Source organism: Schistocerca americana, chromosome X (genome assembly GCF_021461395.2).
Source record: "Schistocerca americana isolate TAMUIC-IGC-003095 chromosome X, iqSchAmer2.1, whole genome shotgun sequence".
NCBI lineage: Eukaryota > Metazoa > Arthropoda > Insecta > Orthoptera > Acrididae > Schistocerca > Schistocerca americana.
In genome coordinates this window covers 269,565,869-269,589,118 of record NC_060130.1, presented here as the reverse complement: position 1 = coordinate 269,589,118, position 23,250 = coordinate 269,565,869, and the positions used below count along the sequence as shown (strand labels likewise).

Sequence of the window (23,250 nt, the reverse complement as noted above, 5' to 3'; positions counted from 1 at the left end):
CTCAGGAAACTTTTGAAGAATGGAGGGCAAACCCTACAGGGGACCATCACACAAAGGCTGAAATGTGAGACACTCCTTTTAGTCACCTCTTACAGGCAGGAATACCTCGGGCCTATTCTAATCCCCGGACCTGCAGGGGAGTTTAGGATAAGATTTTACCCATGGCGTTTTCTGTGTACACACATGTCAAATATATTTCACATGTATTTTACACAGTTTTCATGTATGATTACACATATTTAACCTTTCAATCTCTGTTTCTCTTTCACATTGCTCAATATTTATGAGAACCTATCTCTTGACTATGTGGTGTACAATGATATAATTTTGTAGGTAGCCTACAGCCAGTGGAATATGTGCCTACTACCTGCAAAATGCTTTGGGAACAGAGTTAGTAGTAAAGAAGTAATAAATCATCATGCTTCATGTGCCAATTTTACTGCATGAACAGCAGAAATGCAGTAAGCAATAACCTTTTTCCCTTTTACCATTTTGTGGGGTTGCCAGTGAGCAGAAGTTTTGTAAAGGTTTGAAATTACGTATAAAGTTTGCTGCAAGTCAGTAGGTGCTCTCACTCTCATACACTGGATAACTGAAGTACGGGTATTCACGTATTGTGGGCTACACTGCTTTTCCACCCCCACCCTTATCCCTTTCATAGGTAAGTGGTTCTTAATCCCCCAGCATTGATTTCCAGGCAGCAAGTGTTATGTGCACGACATTTTGTTGGAATCGGTCCTATAGTTCAAGAGAAGATGTGCACCATACGTACATCAATATTCATAATATGTATGGATAACAATGTCATTGCGAATGAAAAAGAGGGAAGTATGGTGAAGGAAATCAGCCATGCTCTTTAAAAGGAACCATTCCAGCATTTGCCTAGAGTGATTTAGTGAAATCACAGAGAATATAAATCAGGCTGTATGGATATGAACAGTAGTCCTCCCAAATGCACTTCTAGTGTGCTAACCACTGTGCCCCCCCACTCAGTCACTGCGAATGCTTTAATGACATCTACAGGAATGACATTTGACGTGGAGGTCAAACACACAGTGTGGCACTTGAAACATCTGCAAAGGAACAATCCTCCTACTGGGAAGAAAAGGAAAACTAAATTAGGACTGGACAAGGATATGTATGGAGAGTACAGTGCAATTCAACTCCCTACTCCACTTTAATATTATTTACAAATATGAATAGCAGCCTCAATAATATTACTCAACTAGCAGACTCTGGAATAAGCAAATAATTGTTTCCAACTGTCACCAAAATAACACCAAATTGTTATTTTTGCTATGCTAACAAGTTTGTTCCCAAATCAACCACCAATTAGATTCCTACAACAATATGTGTTGAATGGTTAAAATTGTTTTAGAAAATATATAATGCTGAGTATATATAACACAAAACAATTTAGACACCAGTTTACACACAACCATAACATCAGCCTGTTTTTTGCAGATAAGACCTGCATCAATTTTTGTTTACTATTTTAATCTCCTGAATCACGAACACTATCGATCTAACTGCAACATGTTTCCAATTACATCAGCTAGTGAATTTCAGAATTTTTGGGAGTTCAACCTTAAAGAAATTCTTTCAATACAACTTACAGGCTTCTACTCAACATTCTCACGTAGAGAAAATGTGTTAGATAAATACAGTATCAAGTGTTCATATTTATAAATGCTTCTGTAAATTTACAAGTGATCATTTGTTACACACTTCATGTCAATGACTGAATCTCAATACACAATAAGAAGTGAATGGCTGAGGGCACTGACTAGTTCTACACTGTGATATTTCATCCTGTTCCAGTCATGTGAGACATGTGGAAAATGACTTTTCATATGCATCCGTGCAAACAGATATTAATCGGATGTTACTGTCACAAGCTCAGCAGAAGACACGCAAAAGGCTGAGAAATTCATTCTCTCTCTCTCTCTCTCTCTCTCTCTCTGGTCTCTAAATACTCCTTGACCTGGCATAAGAAGGTTTTCATGAAATATCTCTTCATAGGACAACCACAACTGGTATGTATATTATTCACGACTGATAACATCCACCACAATTTTTATTTATTTATTTTCCAATGAAAGGAAAGCACGACCAGGTTTCAGACAACAGTCCAACCTTTGTGAGAATGGAATATACATACAATTACACTAATGGGGTTAATACAGTGATACTCTGGTACACAAAATCTAAGTTAAGTATGAAATGGATTTTCTAAGCACCTAGAAATGGAACTGTTATCCTGAAATCTGGTTGTGCTTTCCTGTTATTGGAAAATAAAGTTTATTACTACTGCAGCAGATGTTATCAATCATGAACTTCTCTTACAGTTTTCTGCCACCCAAATAATCTTGTGATTACATTACATTAATACTTGTTGCATAGCTCACGAGTAGAACATTTCATAATGACGTGGAATGTGTCACATAAGGTTTCTTTATGCAAATTTATTTTCTTAGTTACAATTACTGCTTCATATCTAAAAATTTCTGTACTGAGTAGAAGGAGTTGTCATTCAGAAATTCTTTTAATTTGTTTTTAAATGTTGGTTGGCTATCTGTCAGACGTTTAATGTTATTCGATAAATGAGAAAGACTTTTGTCGCAACACAATTCACTCCTTTCTGTGTCAAATTGAATCCAGAATAGTGAAGATCAGCCTTTCTTCTAGTGTTGTAGTTAAGCATTTAGCTATTATTTTTGAATTGGAAAGGGGTTGTTAATAACAAATTTCATACGTGAATATATGTACTGTGAAGGTACTGTGAATATCCCTAGTTTCTTAAATAAATGTCTGCAAGATGATCTTGAGTGGGGTTCCAGTTATTATTCTGATTACGCATTTTTGTGCAATGAGTACTTTTTCTCTCTATGATGAATTACCCCAAAATATGATGCAATAAGAATGCAGTGAATGAAATTAGGCATAACACACTAAATTACTGATACATTTATCACCAAAACTTGCAATAACCCTAATAGCATAAGAAGCTGAACTCAAACATTTCAGCAGATCAGTGTGTTTCTCTCAAGTCAGTTTATCATAAATGTACACACCCAGAAATTTTGAATATTCTCCTTAGCAACAGGCTTCTGTTCAAAGTCTATATTTATCAATGGTGTTATGAAATTTACTGTACAGGCCTGTCTATACTGTGTCTTCTCAAAATTTAGTGCAAATCCTTTTGCAGAGAAAAACTTCTTTCCTGAAAGACATAACTTATAAATTTCCTCACCCAATTTTTTGTTTCTTGGGTGTTGTAAGAGAACTAGCTCTGCATCTTCATGAATACAGATGGCAAGTCATTAACATATATTAAGAACAGTAAGGGACCCAAGACGACATTGTGGGACACCATTCTTAATTCCTCTCCAGTTAGATGACTCCGCTGAATTTTGCAGACTATCTGTACCATTAATTTCGACCTTCTGCATTATTACAGTTAAATATGAATTAAACCCTTTGAGCACTATCCCACTCACATCACAACACTTAAGGTTATCTAGAACAATGTAATGTTCCACACAGTCAAAAGCCTTCGAGAGATCACAAAAAATCTCAACGGATAATGTTTGGTTATCCAGAGCATTTAATATTTGATCAGTGAAAGCATATAAAGCATCTTCTGTTCAAAAGCCTTTCTGAAAAACAAACTGACATTTTATTAGTACTTCCTTTTTACAAATATGTGAAGCTACTCTTGCACACATTACTTTTTCAAGAATTTTGGATAAAACTTCCATAAGCAAGATTGGGCAGTAGTAGTTAGCACATCAGACCCGTAACACTTTTTTGCAATGGTTTAACAATAGCGTATTTCGGCCTATCCAGAAAAATGTCGTTTCAGTGAGCTATTAAATATGTGACTGACAATCCCACTTATCTGTTGGAAACAAGCTTTTGGTGTTCTGTTGGAAATGCCAACTCCATGCAAGCTTTTGGTTTTGAGTGAATTTATTACTTTCCTAATTTCGGTAGGAGAGGTGGGTTTAATTTCAATTTTATCGAGTTGCATAGGTCTTACCTCTTCCTCGCATTTTCTAATAAGCAACTGGAGCCTGTTTTCTTTACAACACTTAATGAATGACTATCAAAAATATTTTCTACTTTTGACTATTTGTTAAACTTTTCATTAAGTCTGACAGAAATTTTAACAATATCCAAATCATTTTAATCTTATTATCAGAGGTGCTGATCTCAGACATAATGCACATACACTATGCAATCAAAAGTGATTCGTACACCTCCAAAAATACTTTTTCATATTAGGTGCATTGTGCTGCCACCTACTGCCAGGTACTCCACATCAGTGACCTCAGTAGGCAGACATTGTGAGAGAGCAGAATGGGGCACTCCGTGAAACTCACAGACTTCGAACGTGATCAGGTGATTGGACGTCACTTGTGTCATAAGTCTGTATGCGTGATTTCCACACTCCTAAACATCCCTAGGTCCACTGTTTCCGACGTGATAGTGAAGTGCAAATGCAAATGGACACGTGCAGCACGAAAGCATACAGGCCGATCTCATCTGTTGACTGATAGATACCACCGACACTTGAAGAGGGTCATAATTTGTAATAGGCAGACATCCATCCAGACTATCACAGAGGAATTCCAAACTGCATAGGATCCACTGCAAGTACTATGACAGTCAGGCGGGAGGTGAGAAAACTTGGATTTAATGGTCGAGCGGCTGCTCATAAGCCCCACATCATGTCGGTATATGCCATATGATGCCCCACTTTGTGTAAGGGGTATAAACATTGGAAAAACATTGTGCGGAGTGACAAATCATGGTACACAATGCGGCGATGGCAAATGCCCGGTGAACGTAATGTGTAGTGCCAACAGTAAAATTCGAAGTAGGTGGTGTTATGGTGTGGTTGTGTTTTTCAAAAAATGGTTCAAATGGCTCTAAGCACTATGGGACTTAGCATCTGAGGTCAGCAGTCCACTAGATTTAGAACTACTTAAACCTAACTAACCTAAGGACATCACACACCTCCCATGCCCAAGGCAGGATTCGAACCCGCAACCGTTGCAGCAGCGCGGTTCGGGACTGAAGCGCCTAGAACCGCTCAACCACAACGGCCGACTGTGTTTTTCATGGAGGGGGATTGCATCCCTTGTCATTTTGCGTGGGATTATCACAGCACAGGCCTACACTGATGTTTTAAGCACCTTCTAGCTTCCCAATGTTGAAGAGCAATTCGGGAATGGCAATTGCATCTTTCAACACGACCAAGCACCCTTTCATAATGCATGGCCTTTAATGGACTGACCTTCAGAGCCCTGACCTGAATCCTATAGAACACCTCTGGGATGATTTGGAATGCCGACTTCACGCCAGGCCTCACTGACCGACATCGATACCTCTCCTCAGTGCAGTACTCCCCGAAGAAGGGCTGCCATTCCCCAAGAAACCTTCCAGCACCTGATTGAACGTGTGCCTGCGAGTGTGGAAGCTATTGTCGAGGCTAAGAATGGGCCAAAACCATACTGAATTCCAGCATTACCGATGAAGGGCACCACGAACTTTCAAGTCATTTCAGCCAGGTGTCCGGATACTTTTGATCACATAGTGTACTTCTGGACTTTTTAATAACTCCTCTTAATATAGTGCAGTAGTCATTATAATATTTGAATGTTTCTGGACCATTCTCTTCCTAACAGTAAAATACATTTCCCTTCCTGTTTACAAGATATTTTTATCTCTTTAATACAACACAGCTTTTTAGTGGTTTCTTACAATTATGTTTCACTGCTTTCTTAGAGAAACAGTTTTCAAATATACTCACAAAGGTATCATGAAATTTACTAAATTTTGAATTACGATCAGGTTCCTTGTACACCTCATCCCAGGCTAATTGTTGCATCTTTCCCTAAAATTTGCAATTGTTAAATTGTTGACTGAATGCACTATTCTACAGGACTGTTTTACATTACTGTATGTCATATACGGTTTAACTAGCTGTGCATTATGACCAAGACCACTCTTAATGGGAAACGTAGTCATTTAATTAAATTAAATTCTTCGTGGTCTATTAAAACTATATCAGTGTGCTGCTTTCCTGTACTACCCGAGCTGCAACACTAATGTCAAACTGAAAGAATGAAGTAGTACTTCAAGGGCATTCTTTCTATCAGACTCTTTCAGAAAACCTACATTGATATGCCCCACACTTTATTGTCCTTTCTTGCACATGTTTGAGGTCATCTGATAGTCCAGCCTTATAGTTTAGGTCCATGAATCATACTCACAACAACTAAATATTGTGTAGAATGTGTCAATAGGTTTACAAAGAAGATCTCTTCTCCACAAAAATGTGGTTGGGCGTTTATATAACTTGAGTATAGACGGTGGTGGTCAAATATTTTTTTATAGCTAGTTTCTGTGCATGAGTAAGTGTAAACTGTGGATAGTGTAGAAACTTTAAGCTCCTAGTGTTGTATTTCTGAATGCTATTATTTTCAAACTGTGCCCAATTCTTCACAACAAACTTTGTATGAGGGTAAATGTGCTGCGAGGTTGTGGTTAATGTGTAATTCTTTACAAAATATTCCCTACATTAAGTTGGAGGACAAACATCAGACAGTCTTACAGCATGTTTGTGTGTCGTGAATACTGTGCAGAAATTACTCCATATGGTATAAATGGAAGTACTCCTAGAAACCTAATTCTTTAATGCTTTCATCACCAAAAACAGCACCTATATTTTTAGTAAATGTTGCTCAAAATGAAACTAGTGTTTTAGGAAATACGGAAGCGTCCGATCCCGCCCGTCTGCTTTGACCCATGACGTCACAAATATGGCGGAAACAAAAAGAAACACACACACTTTCCACAAGAAGCTTAATGACACTAACGGGACAAGCACGGGAAATGGGGTGTTTTGGGTGGGGAGCAAACTAAATATAAACAAATTTAGACGCTTTGCGTAGCTACAATGTGTGAGTGAAGACAGCCATGCATGAATACCCACCCACCTCCCCAGGGGTCGTAACACCTGCAACCCATAGAAGATAAAGATGCTTCAGTAGCTGATTAGTGTTTTTTGTCTTTTTAAAAAAAAGATCTCACGGGATAGAACGAACAGATCAGAAAGATAAATATAATAAACTAAAACAGAAATTGGAGGAAACATAATTAAAATAAGTAATAAGTGTTTTCAAATTTAAAAAAAAAAGAGAAACAAAAAAATAATCTCACGAGATAGAACGAACAGATCAGAAAAGTAAATAAAATAAGATAAAACAGAACTGGAGACAGCCACACTCAAACCAAACTCCGCGCCGTCATGACGTCACACACGACAACACCCTTACGTCACGTGCCAAAGCCGACGCGTGGGATCGGACGCTTCTGTCGACCCGTGTTTTAGCTGTTCTATAACATGTTATTTCCAATTCAAATTATGATTAACATGCATATCCCGCAATTTCCTTTCCCCCGTGCTGTATTGCAATAAATGTACAAAACTGAATGAACTATATTAGCTAAGCAAGTTACATACAATTTGCTGAGAACCACTCAATAGTAGCCTACTTTTGAATGTTCATTTACATATTTGTAGAAGCACTAATTGCACTGTACCAGTATCCAAGCTATTCATCTAAGTCTGCTGTTTCCTTTACTGACAACACAGCCTATGTGATGTTCCATTTCATGTAGTTAAATGTGCAGCAAGATTTGTCCACAGGTTTTGTCTCTACAGTCATATGCAAGAAGTGCACTACATATTGTCATTGAGTCACATTCTTATACTACTGATCATTCACAAAAGAAGTAGACAGACCAATATTTTTGACTGCAAGGTATAACATTTCATACAATACATCTCACACACTCACATTTGGATTGTATTAAGCAGACGAATACTATGATGGTAAAATGATCTTCATAAAAATACTTTAATTTCTGAAATGAAACATACGAAATTTTTTACTCTTCCAGAAATTGTAAACATTTCTTCTGACTTTCCCTAATACTCTATTGTGTTAAATATTTTGTACAAAATACTACACAGTTTGATGATTGCTCAAGTCACGTGCCATTTCCATCAGTATAGATTATTTGAGTTAAATGTGAGGCACTACAATGTGGGCAAATTATTTCTGTACAGGAATGACCCTTATCTCAGAGATAGTTCACACCCCTTCTGATAAATTTTTAGTAAGAACTGTCCGGTAATTATGTTATTTGTATCAATGACTTTCCAGACAGTATAAGACAGAGAGGAAAAGTACTTTTTTCTGATAACAGCAAAATCACAGATGTTGATAAGACACTTATTAGAGAAAGCAAATGAAACCCTGAAGGATGTTTACAATTGAGCAGTATGCAACATATTAACACTGAACATAAAGAAAAACAGTATGCATTTCAGCATAAACAAGGAAAACAATTCTTGTGCATTAAGCATAAATAAATCTATAGACTCACAGTGTTTTTAGTGATGAATACTGACTGTCAGTTAACATGGAATGAACACACACAGATTCTGGCAAAAAAAAGCTGCCATCAATATGTTTCGGTATTGAGGTTTTATTGTCAGTTTATAACAACCAACATCTTGTAGTCACATACTATGTACATTCAATTCTTAAATATGAATTTCTTTTCTGGAAATCAAAGGAGAAAAACAGTTTTTAAACTGCAGAAAAGAGCCAAAAGAATAACAACCAGCAGTGGTAATCATGCTCGGTGTAAAGAGCTACTTAAACAACACTGGGCATCCTCACTGCTCCAAGTGATTACATCTAGCAATCTGTGATGCATATATGGGAAAACATGAAACACAGCTGAATGCTTGCACATCTAGAGCCAGTTTTGCAAACTGCAGTTAGTACAAGACACACCGCAGCATCTTCATGGTCCAGAAACCTGCAATGGGTGTTTTATTGAGTGTTCAGTAATGAAGAGCAAATCTCTGCTTTATATAAGTTATCTGAAGCAAATTGTGTGTAAACCAAAGAACACAGTACAAAAGAGTGACCAAATCAGGTGGTGCGGCTATTAAGACACTGACTTCATATTTGGGAGGATGGATTTTGTTTTGTCTGGCCATCCTGATTTAGGTTTTCCCAGATCACCTCAGGCACACGCCAGGATGGTTCCTTGAAGGTAACAGCCCACCATCTGTCCTATCATCTCATAAAGTGCACTTACATATTCTATGTATTTTGAGCTATTGATTTTCATTGCATTACCTTGACAATTGCTATATCATTGAGAGAGAACCCTTCGATGAAAAAATAAATAAAAACGTTTGTGCATCTCAGATATTTCAGTCACCTGCCTAATTCGCAGCTTATGTATTACACATCTGTCCTCGACATAAAAATAAATAAAATAAAAGTTTATGCAAAGCTGCAAAAATAATACAGCTGATGCATGAGGAAAAAAAAAAAATCTTACAGAGACGAACGAGCCATTCCCCAAGGGGAAGTGAATCTTGTAAAATTTTAGAAGTGCATGCTCTCAATATGTCAATTAAGAAATTCAAATTCCAGAACTATTTTCATGAGAGTCACAGTTCATTAATATTAAACTGTCATCACACAAGGTCCATGGCATTATAGCCATCTCAGTTGAATGTTATCAAAGCCATAAGGCATTACAGTAACAATGACATCTACAGACAAAATTTTCCATCACTTGACAATAATTCAAATGGTTACACTGTTCACCTAACAGTTACAACTACTGAATGACATATGTTATACCTTTTAAAGACAAGCTAATGATCATATTCTAACGGAAAATGAAGTTTGTGGAAGAATCATCACTAACAGTGAATTTCACCAAATTGATCCTGCTTAAATAGCAAAATATTTTACACCCAGAACAAACATTCCAACACTCAACATTCTTATACAACAAAAAGGAAAATAATAAGACCCCCCCCCCCCCCTCATCTCTCTGCTCTGCTCAACTGCTGCAGAGTCACACAGTGTACGTTTATCATAAGCAAGTCTCCTAACTCCTGTGATATTTACTATATGCATCGTGCAACACACCTGTCCGAAGTTCAAATGTAAATATTAGTGAAAATTCCAAACATAGTAGCAACTTCTGTATTTTCTATTATTAAAAATAAATTTACAAACTCTTCATTAAATTTTCAATATACCACATTAGAATACTATCACCGTATCGCAAATTTTACAAGTGTAAAGTCTTTGTGCAGGAAGGGCTTGACGAAGTATAGTCATTTGAAAACATGATTCAACAAATTATGTTGACATTTCACTTCGCATATATCACTTGGTGCCTCGTTACAATAGTTGGTAGTATATAATGACAATGCAAACGCATTAGAGTCTTCAAAAGGGGTCAGTCAGTAAGTAAGTAATCACCTGTAACATTCACTGTTATTTCGAGTAAGATAGCACAAAGGTGTATTAGTCTTGTATTTAAAATACATATAACGACACTCAGAGTCTCCTTAATGATTTACCGATACTGTAACCACAAACGGGGTTGACATTTAAAAACAGTAAAATTAGATGTCACAGTGTGGCTAGCTAGAAAATTTCCGTAACATCTGGTATTAACATAAGACATTTTTCGAATGGTTAGCTACTTCAACTTTTGTTTAACAATTAATGTCGTTTTATCAATGATTGATCCTACACGCCCACTTCACTTCGGCATTAGCTGCTTCAAGCTTCACTATTTAAATCGAAATATACAGTGCCTGTAATGCTACAGTATCAGACTTCACAACAGTGCAATATATCTGCTACGATTAATTAATTTATCAATTCTGTCTTACTTACTTTGTCCAACCACGGCTTTCAGCGCCATTTTGCTACACTCAATCGAAACGTCAAACGCCCTTTCCCGTACCTACAGCAGGGCAGGCTCCAGTTTTAACACTGAAATGTTGGCAACGCGCCAGCAAAGATAATGTTAAAAGAGAGCACAGTACTATTTAACATCACTGACAGAAGCAAGGAACCTCATCTTGGCTTTCATTTTACTTTAGTGAGTGGCAAGTTTCGTGACATTCAGCCAGAGCTAATTGACTACGAAGCGATTCACTATGACCATAGTCAACCGAAGGCTGACGAAACAAAAACCAAAACAAAATAATCGTCGTGGTATACGCCTACGGATACTGCATTTTAGCAACACGATGCATATATATAAGTGTGTGTTCCAAACAAACCAATCGAATTAAATTTGAAAATCTGTGCGATTTATTTCTCACATTTGTCACTTGCGTGAGATGACTATTGAAAAATGAAATTTGTCAACTTCCCATCCAAAAGCGGAATTAGTAAATCCCACTGCCAGAGTTAACCCAGTGAAGATTAGTGAGCGCACGGTGTACATTGCAAAACTAAAATGATGAATGTGTGTAATTGTTGCAATGTGAAGCTGAGTATGCGAATTCGTGCGGACGTCAAGGAGTGATTAATCATGTTTTTATCTCAATCAGATCATATTAAGAAAATCTTGGATTGGGATTGGGTATTCATCCAAGGGTGATTAAATTAAGGTTTGACCGAATTAAGATGAGCCTGTGATATGTTATGTGTACAAATATAATTGAAACTGCTTGTGTCCTGACAACATCTATACAGTGGAAACTGTCTACATATGAATAAATAAATAAATCTCATGAGATGCCAGTGCTAGAATTGTTGAGCAGCGTCCTTTAGGAAGTTCGCAAAATGGGACTGCATGTTATGCTAATAGCTCATTTGTAGCCCACTGATGTCCTTTGGAAATGTACAGAGATACCATATCCTCTAATATGATACCATAGGACATACTTGTTGCAAAATAATCGGAGTAAATAAACTCTCTTATTTCAGATGCATTGGAGAATATTCTGATGGCATAGATGACAGCACTCACACCATTAGGATTCTATAACCATGTGTTTTTATTTCGCATTGGACACCATTGAATAGTTCTGGCTTAACAACAATCACAAATAAAAACGTAATAACCAATAAAAGCAACAAAAGGAAACTTTGTAGCTGAATGTTCAGGTTTTTCAACCACTTGATTGCATTGGAGCCATCTTGGTGCAAATCTTTGAGGGCTCCCTTGAAGCCTTGCACGATATAGTTCTGCAGATACATGGAACCATCTGCGCCCTTTCAATGTACTGAAAGTTTGAATTGTCTCATCAACTTCAGCTATGGAGAATAGCAGCAGTTCTTGTAGTCTTCTCATGTGATTGAGTTTATACCAGGAGGCCTAAGGAGAGCTGAAACCCAGAAGTTTAACAGTCAGGTTTTCAGCTACCAACACACCTTGCTGTGGAAATTATGATCACTCCGATTTCCAATCAGCTTCAGGATTGAGAGGCATTAGTTGACAGACATATGGTGGTTCCATAGACTGGTTAGCAAGATTTCAGCTAGACTGTAGAACCTTAGTGGATCATACTGTGCATGGGGAAAGACTGATTCTTTTGTGCTCTTGTTCACAGCTGCTCTAGAGATTGTTGTATTTTTTTGTGAGGTGGAGTGGTACTGCTTAGCACTGGTAGCCACCGTTTAGGAGTAGCCGGCATTGTAACTATTACTATATGCATAGCCTGTTGAAGCTGAGTATTCTCTAGATAACTATGGGAATTATGGAGCTATGTGATTGAACAGTACTCATCTCATGAACCAATTAGCGCCTAAACTGACATACTCAAAGGGATTGTGTCGATTCTCCACAAATATTCACTCGCCCACTCAACAGATATCAACAGATTATTATGGTTTTTCACTTGTCCATCTGTTTTTGGGAGGCAGTGTCAGAAGGTAAGTAACATACACAAGGAAATAAACCCAAATACTCTGCATATGTGTTGCATTGTAAAGTGTAATCTCTGAATATTATCTGTAGACAGTAGTTTCCAAATTTATTATTCAGATGGAATGTTGCAACACTTCTCTTAAGGGTCTGGCCTGAGCTTTCGCCACCTCAAATACTTCTTCAATGCAAATAGCTCCTCTGTCATATATTACTTCTGTCTTTGACATGTTGGTTTGATATATGTATATTTTGTTGTGAGACCATTACCAGCAGTTTCTGAGTATGTGAGTTGTTAAATATAACAGTGAGAACTGAGCTTTGGAGCCAGCCATTGTTCACGGTATGACTAAACTTTGGACAGGTGGTTATTTAGTAGGTCTATATTGTCCAGTAAAGAGATGGTATTTATGAAAGGAACTTTCTTTATCAGTTTCGTAAGAATTCTCTATCTCCAAATTGTGCTGTACACATGTCTGTTTAAACATCAGCACATTTTCCCTCCTTCTCAAGGCCATTATCCAAATAGATGGTCACTCTAACAATGCCTGTGGGAAGTCTGGTTTGTTCTGAGATATATCAGAACACACACACACACACACCAGTTTATGTCTACTCGATTCCAATATGCATCTGCAAAAGGAATCAAGGCAGCATTTAGTATCTGGTCTACAACATCTGAGTAGTTTGAAGTATATTCCATCAAAACCAGTAGCATTTCCACTTTGGAAGTAATGAATAGCACTGTGGTTAGCACACTGGTATTCACATTCAGAAAGACAGTCGTTTGCATTACAGTCTGGTCATCCTGTTTAAGGTTTTGTATAGTTTCCCTAAATCAATTAAGGCAAATGCAAAGATGTTCCTTTTAACGGGACAGGGACGATTTTCATCTATGTCCTTCCCCCAAACCAAGCATGTGCTCAGTCTCTGATGACTTAATCGCCAACTGGACGTTAAACTCTAAGCTTCCTTTCTTCGCTTTATAAGTTTTTGAAGCATTCTTGCACTACTCAAGAAGTAATGTTTGACAATTGTGTTATGTCGTTGAGTCACTCGTTTCACCGTATGCAGTTCAATTTCGATCTTGATCATTATCTGGTGTTGTCCTAGAAGTTTAGAAAGATGGTTTGCTGGGAATTCAAGATTAACTATTGCTTAGTTCCTCGATTTTGTGAACAAAGAGCTTAGTTTCATAATGGAAGACCAGGGTTTCCTATGGGAAAGGGAGAAATATTTACTGCGACAGTATTCGTCCACTTACCTCTTCCAGCATGATCCAGCTAATTCAGAAGTTCTGAAGCTGCTTCTTCACATTTATCAACAAGTCTGTGTGTCTTCTCATTCGATCCTGAAATGTAAGATGTACGCAATTCTTATGGGATGCTTCTCTTGGTTACTGCTTAAATCATCCCACAAAACTTTCCATAATTCTATGGATGTGGCTTAATCGATCTCATGTTATCAGTAGTGGTTTTTTTTCCTTTTATTGGATGTCTCAGTCGGCTTTATGGAAATTCCATCGATGTTTGGAAATATATCATGCATCAGAGATCAAGATTCCAGTTCTATAAATAATGGATCCGTGTTAAGTGTGGCAAAAGTCATTTAACATTCTCCTCCAGATTCGTGAAGACGGCGAGATTAAACTTGGAAAAGTGAAAAAAGGGACTATTAGAGTTGTCCTGCTTCCAATAAACTGAGTGAAATGTACCACTTCCTTTGACTTCATGTCCAAGGCTTACATGGTTCATTTCTGCCGATTCTGAGAGTAATAAAACAGGGGAAAGTATTGGCACCTACAAGCAACACCAGTAGAAGTACAAACAGTTGATAAGACAAGAAAATGCCAAATCAGTCAATGAGATTATTTTCAACTCAACAAATAAAATGAAAACATCCTGGGATATATTTAACTCTGAGAGGGGCAACGAAAAATATACACAGAGAACAAATTAAATAGAAAGTATGAAAGTGAGTAACAAAATCATTACTGATAAAACAATAATTGCTAACGTCTTCAATAATATCTACATAGATACATCTATATCTATAATCTGCAGACCACCGTGAGGCACATGGAGGCTACATCCCATTGTACTGGTTATTTGGGTTTCTTCTTATTTCATTCATGTATGAACCACAGGAAGAATGATTGTTTGAATGTCTCTGTGCATGCAGTAACTATTCTAATCTTACCTCACGATCTCTATGTGAGCGATACGTAGAGGAATGTAGTATATCTGCAGAATCATCACTTAAAGTCAGCTCTTGAAACATTGTTAATAGACGTTCTGGCGATAATTCACGTCTATCTTAAAGAGCCTTCCAGTTCAGTTTCTTCCGTATCTCTGTGACACTTTCCCACAGGTTAAACAAACCTGTGACCATTCATACAGCCTACCTCTGTATACATTCAATATCCCCCGTTAGTCCTATTTGGTACAGGTCCCACCCACTTGAGAAGTATTCTAGAAAAGTCGCAGAAGTGATCTGTAAGCAATCTCTATTGTAGACTGATTGCACTTCCCAAGTATTCTACCAATGAACCGACGACTAGCACCTGCTTTATCCATGACTGAATCTATGGGGTCATTCAATCTCCCTACAAAGTGTCACGCCCAGCTATTTGTATGAGTGCCGATTCCATCAGTGACTCATTGGTATTATAGTCATAGGACGCTAAGTTTTTTCGTTTTGTGAAGTGCACAGTTTTATATTTCTGAACATTTAAAGCCAGATGCCAATCTTTGCACCAATTTGAAATCTTATCGATATCTGACTGAATATTTATGCAGCTTCTTTCAGATAGCACTACATTATAGATAACTGCATCATATGCAAAAATTCTGATGTTACTATAAATATTGTCTTCAAAGTCATTAATATACAACATGAACAGGAAGGGCCCCAACACACCTCCCTGGGGCACACCTGAAGTTACTTCTATATCTGATGATAACTCTCCATCCAAGATAACATGCTGTGTCCTCACTACCAAAAGTCTTCAATCAAGTAACAAATTTCACTTGATACCCCATACTTTTGACAATAATCGTAAGTGTGGTACTGATTCAAATGCTTTTGAGAAGTCAAGAAATTCTGCATCTATCTGACTTCCTTGCTCCATGGTTCTCAGTATCTCATGTGAGAAAAGTGCGAGTTGGGTTTCACATAATCGATGTTTTCGGAATCCATGCTGGTTGGCACTGAGGAGGTCATTCTGTTCAAGATACCTCATTATGTTTGAGCTCAGAATATGTTCTTAGATTCTACAACAAATCGATGTCAAGGATACTGGACAGTAGTTTTGTGGATCTCTTATACTACCCTACTTGTAGACAGGTGCTTTTTTCCACAAACTGGGCATTGTTTTTTTGTTTGAGGGATCTACAATAGATCATAGTTAGAAGAGGGACTAATTCAGCAACAGATTCAGTATAGAATCTGACAGAGATTCCATTGGACCCTGGAGATTTGTTCAGTTTTAACAATTTCAGCTGTTTCTCAATACCACTGACACTAAGTCTTATTTCATTCTTTTCAGTGATACAAGGACTAAACCGAGACAATTCTCCTGGGTTTTCTTTCTTAAAGAAACGGTTGCAAATGGAGTTAAGCATTTCAGCTTTTGCTTTGCTACCCTCAGTTTCAATTCCTGTCTCATTCGCTAGTGACTGGACGCAACATTTGGTGTCATTAACGGCCTTTACATATGATCGGAATTTCTTTGGGTTTTATGAAATACCATGTGACAGTATTCTACTACGGTAGTCATTGAAGGCATCACGAATTGCTCTTGTCAGCCAATCATGTTTCATCCACCACCTCTCTATCTATAGCCCTACACGTTGTTTTACACCAATTATGCAGTAATTCTGTTTCATTAGAAGTTTCTTTCCAGTGACTGTGTACTATGGAGGCTCCCTCCCACTTTGAACTTTTCTGCTGGGCACATATCTATTCATTGTGTGGTTAACTATTCCTTTAAACATGAGCCATAGTTCCTCTACATGTTCCCGCCCTCTGCTGAAAGTTTCAAGTTCATCACTCAGCTATGACACTACTGGTTTTTTATCTAGTTTACTGAACATATGTAGCTTCCTGTTTGTTTCAGTTGTCCTTTGTACTTTGATAATTATTGTTGCAACAACCGAGTCATGGTCACTGATTCCAGTTTGGATGTGGACATCCTCAAAGAGGTCAGGTCTATTTGTTGCCATTAAACTCTCTGTCCGAACAGGCCTTGGAAGACTCGGCGGTACTGACCGGTTGCCGTGTCATCCTCAACCTACAGGCGTCACTGGATGCAGATATGAAGGAGCATGTGGTCAGCACACCGCTCTCCTGGCCATATGTCAGTTTACGAGACTGGAGCCGCCACTTCTCAATCAAGTAGCTCCTCAGTTTGCCTCACAAGAGTTGAGTGCATCCTGCTTGCCAACAGTGCTTGGCAGACTGAATGGTCGCCCATCCAGCGCTTGACTTTGGTGATCTGATGGGAACCGGTGTTACCACTGCTGCAAGGCCATTGGAATTTGTTGCCATTAGGTCTTACATATTTCCATCATGAGTGGGGTTCCATACTATCTGTTCTAGGTAGTTTTCAGAGAAGGCATTTAGTAATATTTCATAGGATGCCTATCACGCCACCACTAACAAAATTGTAATTTTCCCAATTAATTGTTCAGTGATTAAAGTCTCCAAGGATGATTACAGTAAGGGTTGGGGCTGTTTTTGGGGAAGCAGACCAGACAGCGAGGTCATCAGTCTCATCAGGTTAGGGAAGGATAGGGAAGGAAGTCAGCCATACCCTTTCAAAGGAACTATCCCAGCGTTTGCCTGGAGCGTTTTAGGGAAATCACAGAAAACCAAAATCGCCGTGGGATTGAACCGTGATCCTTCTGAATACGAGGCCAGTGTGCTACCCACTGTGCCACCTTGCTCGGTGATTGCAGTAAGACTGCGGAACTAACATACAAGTGAACTGAGGTTTTCTCTGAAGTTTTCATTTGCATCAGGAGATGAATCTGGTGGGTGATAGAATGATCCAATTATCATTTTATGCTGGGCCCTGATACTGAGTCTATCCCAAACAGTCTCATATGCAGCTTCAATTTCTATCTCGGTGGATTTGAGTTTTTTGCCTACTGCGACAGGTACACCAACTCCATTTCCCATTTGTCTATCCTTTCGATATACTTTTAAATTGTCCCTAAAAATCTCACAGCTGAATTTCAGGATTAAACCAGATTTCAGTTCCTAGTGTTATGTGAACTTCACTGTTTTCCATGAGCGCTGCAAATTCTAGCACTTTGTTGCGAATGCTTCAGCAGTTTACGATTAAGATTTTAATACTCTTACCTGTGGAAGCCTGTGGAATACATTTCCTTCGATCGTGCATATACATCTGGGTTTCTTGCAGCTATCGTTATCTGGACTGGATGGAGAACTGCTTAATCTAAAAAATCCTCATATGTACGCCACATATAGACAGCTATCTGAGTAGCAGCCTCTGTTGTGTAGTGCACTCCTGACCCACTTAGGGGGACCCTGCAGTTCTCAGCCTTCTGGCACAGGTTCAGAAAGTCGCAGCCTAGCTTGTCACAGAACCTTCAAAGTCTCTGGTTTAGTCCTTCCACTCGACTTAGAACCAAAGTACCATGATCAGTTCTGGAGACAGTGCTGCAAATTGTGAGCTTTGTTGAAGCTCCATGTCCAAGGTTGGTCTTCTCATCGTTCTCTGCCAGTCTATGGAGTGACTAAAGTATAGCCTCGTAGCCCAGATGACAGGCATTGTTTTTTTTTTTCAACGAGCGCCACAATCTGCAGTTGGTTGCACCCTGTTTCCTCAATGGCTGTTAGAATAGCCTCTTCAACATGCTGAATGAGGCTCCCAGGCATACGCACTGAGTGCACCTGATGTCCTTTCCTGTCAGTTGCTGGTATTTCTCAGTAAGGTACCAGCAATTGCCATACATTTGAACAGCTGACTATTAATAGACCGCTACCCTTTCGTATTTGGTTCCTCTTGACACTGGACAGAACATGTTTCCCCAAAATACGTAGGTGAAGTGAGTCCCACTGGCTCAGTTTCAATTTCAGTGAAAGACAAAACCTCAAAGTTGGCGGTTTGAGGGATTGGTACAACACCCTGAGTCCTCCCTCATAACTGTCCTCCCTGAACAGGGCGCCTAGATCTACCATTGACATTCCACTCATAATCAAGGGAATGTGTAATGGCAAATCCTTTACTTTCCCCAGAGGAGACAGGGTCCACAGGAGAGGTTAACAATTGAGGTACCTCTGACAACGGTGTCAGAGGTACCCGACTCTCAGGAGCTCTTCCAACACACTGCTTCACAGCAGCTGCCAATTGTTTGATAGTTGTCAGGGCGATTTCCAGCTACTTACGAACGTCAACCACCTCATCCTGTGTTCAAGAAGCTGAGCGGCGACGAGTTCATCTCAACCACAGGGAATCCTGGCTTCAGCGGAGCACTGGTAGCCTGAGGCACCCGAGTGCGTTCAGCGGCGCGCGTTGCGCGCATTGTCGGAGAATCGACACAGCAGCAGCCAGGCGGAGGCATCCTCAGGACTGGGCAGGGACGACGAGGGAGAAATTGTAAAGAAAGTTCAATAAATAATTGTAAAACTCCACGCCGTCTCAGTCTTTGGCGCAGCCATTGTGTCTGCTGCTAACAAGTGGTACAGAAGCGTAACAAGTGGTGTCAGTCGCACCCACGCCACGACTTTGACTAGCACCGTGCGGAGCGACCGAGAAACACCGAATAGGGTGAGGCCAGAAACTGCCTTCTCTCTATGTTTTCTGTGTAGCTAGACATGTCGAGGGTAATGTTAAGGGATGTGAGAGTGTCATTTGAAAGGCCAGCAGCCCTGTAGACTTATCACAGTTTCGCGGGAATGATAGCCACGTTAACTTAGTACCATCTAAGTGTGCAGTGTGTGGATTAACAGGTCATGTCGCTCCTTGCGATAAATTTGCACCAAGAACTTGTGATGCGTGTGGCTTCTATGGTCATGTAACGGGGCAATGTGGTAAGTCTAGATGGCTTGCCATTAGACGTTCTAGGAATTTACTTGCTTCTGAGTAATACAATTTTATTTTTGTGAGGTGAGGTATACCACACGGAAAATGCCAGAGACACGTGCAACCAGGACAAGTGACGCCGTAGTCGTATTAACAGAGAAAGTTAAGAAACTGATCGAAGAAAATAAGTTGCAAAAGCAGCACATGCAGAGAATGGAGCAACAATTGTTGCAAAATACTCAATCAGGCTCGGGAAGCGATAGTGTAGAATGCAAGGGTACTGTCTTTTCCGGTGAGGCAGATTGTTCAGCGGCTAATTTGATACCTTCCTTCTCGGGTAAAACATCAGAGGATGTGAATGTTTTCATTGGTGACGTATGTAGTACAGCTAGACTGTGTGGTTGGTCGGATGAAATGTGTTTGCAAATGGCGAGGTTACGGTTAGTAGGTGACGCAAAGACTTATGTGGCATACCACGAAGGGTTAAAGGATACTACAACATTCACAGAGTTGGCTGAGGGACTATAGCAAAGGTTTAGGAAACAAAACAGTGCCAGATTTTTTAGGGAAAAATTGGGGAGGATGATGTAAAAAACGGGTGAAACGGTAGAAGAATTTTCAGATAGAATTAGGAGAACGAAAGCGCACACATATGAGTTAGCGCAAGATGCGAGTGCAAATTAAGTTCTATTGAAAGTGGCAGAGAACAGAGCTTTAGATGCATTTTTGCGAGGGGTCTTGTCGAATTTTTCACGCCGGATACGGATGGAAAATCCAAGTGTCTTAGCAGCAGCATTGCGCGTAGCTACACATTTGCAGGAAGTGGACAGTGCCACTAGAAGTCGCAATGACAAGAAATTTTTTTTGTCTTCCAAAGAGTGTTACAGTTGTGGGAAGCAATGCCATTTTAAGGGACAATGTCGGGAACCGCAATGTTTCAATTGTCAGAAAATAGGTCATCAGGCACAGCAGCGTAAAGCCAAGAAACGGGTTAATGATACAGCAGGTAAAAAATTGTTAAACGACAAAGGGAGTGTTCCTGCCGTCGGAAGGCATTCCCAGTAAAAAGAGGTACTCAGAGAGTGCACGAAGAGGCGGATTGTAGTTTGATGGTTTGGATAAAAGATAAGTGGCGAAGAGTTTTAGTGGATACTGGAGCGCATGTATCAGTTGTCAGTGTGGACCTCGTGGGCAAGAAAGGATTGGAAGCTCCGAGATACAGATTGCTCGCAGTAGGTGATAAAAGATTAGATGCACTAGGGACAGCACAGCTCAAGTTTAAGATATGGAACATGTGGTTCCGGGAGCAAATGGAGGTGTTGTCAACTGTGGGACGGGATTTTCAGCGATACTTGGGTTAGACTTTCTGATTAAACGTCACGCTAAAATTGACCTTTCGCAACATACGCTGGAACTCGATGGGAACATGTTCTCAATGGGTACAGCCGTTGCAAATGTTTCAGAGTTGCAAGGTGCACCAATAGCTAAGGTGATACCAACTAAACAGCGTACAAGTGCATTAAAGGTGATTTCGTGTGACAAAGTACGAACAGGTACAGGGAAGTTGATCTGGGTACTACCAGTGGATGCCGATGTGCCACAACAGGGGTTATTCTTGGAAGAGCCACTCCCGGGTAATGAGGTTTTAGACGAAAAGCATTGCTTTATTCGTAGGAGTGTATCACGGGTAACGGACATTAACGGGCAGTTTATGGTTCCGGTGGGATGATGTCAATCTGCCGAAGGGATTAGTAATAGCCACAGTAGAGTTAATGGATGAAGGGGACATCGATAGTTCGAGGCTAGACTATGATGTAAAGCAAACCGTTACCACGTCTGCACTTCGTGACAAGGTAAATCATTTGAGAGGAAATGATCGTTCGGGTATGAAAGCATTATTACTAAAGTAATTGCATTGTTTGAAGCACAGGGTACGTTACCTGCTACACCGATAACACAGCATCGTATTCCGACAGGGAATCACGCTCCTGTGTATCGTAAGCCATACAGACTAAAGAAACAATTACAACCAGTAGTAGAGCAATTAATAGAGCAACAACTGGAAGATGGGATAATCCAGCACAGTAATAGTCCTTGGTCTAGTAGCGCGGTCCTAGTTCCGAAGAAGACACCGGTCGGATCGAAAAAATTTCGCTTTTGTTGCGATTACAGACATTTGAATGAACGGACAGTGGTGGACGTATATCCGATTCTGAATATCACAGAAACGTCAGACAACCTAAGGCAGTGTAAATTTTTCTCCACTATGGATTTGCGAAGCGGTTATCACCAGATTGAAGTATGTCCGGAGGACATGCCAAAAACAGCATTTACGACGCATTGTGGTCACTACGAGTGTAAAAGAATGCCGTTTGGACTATAAAACGCTCCAGCAACATTTCAGAGGTTGTTGGATGGAGTCCTTCGCGGGTTGAAACCGAAAAAATGCATGGTGTATCTGGAAGACATTATAGTTTTTTCAAGAGATATGGAGCAGCATGTGGAACGGTTAGAGGAGGTGTTTAAAAGATTAGAGGAAGCACGGCTAACATTAAGTTTGGACAAATGTCATTTTGCGCAAGCACAAGTAAATCATCTCGGGCATGTTATCAGTCAGGACGGGATACGGACAGATCCTCGTCTCACTTCTGCAGTACGAGATTTTCCGGTTCCGCAAACGGTTAAACACCTGCAATCGTATATTGGTCTTGCGAGCTATTATCGAAAATTCGGACAGGGGTTCGCAGAAATAGCGAGGCCACTTACTAAGTTGGTAAGAAAAGGTGTTACCTTCCAGTGGACGTCAGAGTGCGAGAAAGCATTTCAAGAGTTGAAACGGATACTGACATCAGATCCAGTTCACAAGTTTCCAGACTTTTCGAAGGAGTTTATACTATAATGTGACGCGTCTAATCAATCTCTTGGGGTTGTACTTGGGCAAGAAATTGATGGCAAAGAACATCCGATTGCGTTCGCGTCTCGTCAACTTAACAAGGCGGAACAAAATTATTCCACGACGGAGAAGGAATTGTTAGCGATAATATACGGGATTTCGTACTTTCGATGTTATCTGTACGGTAGAAGGTTTAAGGTTGTGACGGATCATTCAGCTCTGAAATGGTTATTAGGTCTGGAAGACCCAGCGAGTAGGCTAGTGAGATGGGCGCTGAAACTCAGTGAGTTCGATTATGAGGTAATACACAAGCCAGGTGTGAAACATGCCAATGCTGACCCATTGAGCAGGAAAGTGGCAGTATTACAAGTAACAGGGGTGACTGAAGATGAGTGGAAAAGGGCACAAGCCGTGGATAGTGACTGCCAATTGTTCAGAAAGCAACCGCAGTTCCTAGTACAGGACAGGTTACTTTTGCAGGTCGACGAAATGCGGCCCGCGCGTCGCCGTACCAGCAGCG

The 23,250-nt window shown here is 39.7% G+C and overlaps 1 protein-coding gene across 6 annotated transcripts in view; it reads right to left on the bottom strand.

Annotated features, from left to right (window-relative positions):
• LOC124556763 (protein ROP) overlaps positions 1-10,893 on the bottom strand; it is a 148,880-nt gene extending 137,987 nt beyond the window's left edge. For all 6 annotated transcript variants that reach the window (XR_006968685.1, XR_006968684.1, XM_047130771.1 and 3 more), the window contains exon 1: positions 10,803-10,893. Coding sequence is in view for 4 of the 6 variants with exons in the window: in XM_047130771.1 (XP_046986727.1) it covers positions 10,803-10,830 (28 nt within the window). In the remaining 2 variants the exon portion in view is untranslated. The remainder of the gene's footprint in view (positions 1-10,802) is intronic.
• Positions 10,894-23,250: the final 12,357 nt, after the last annotated feature.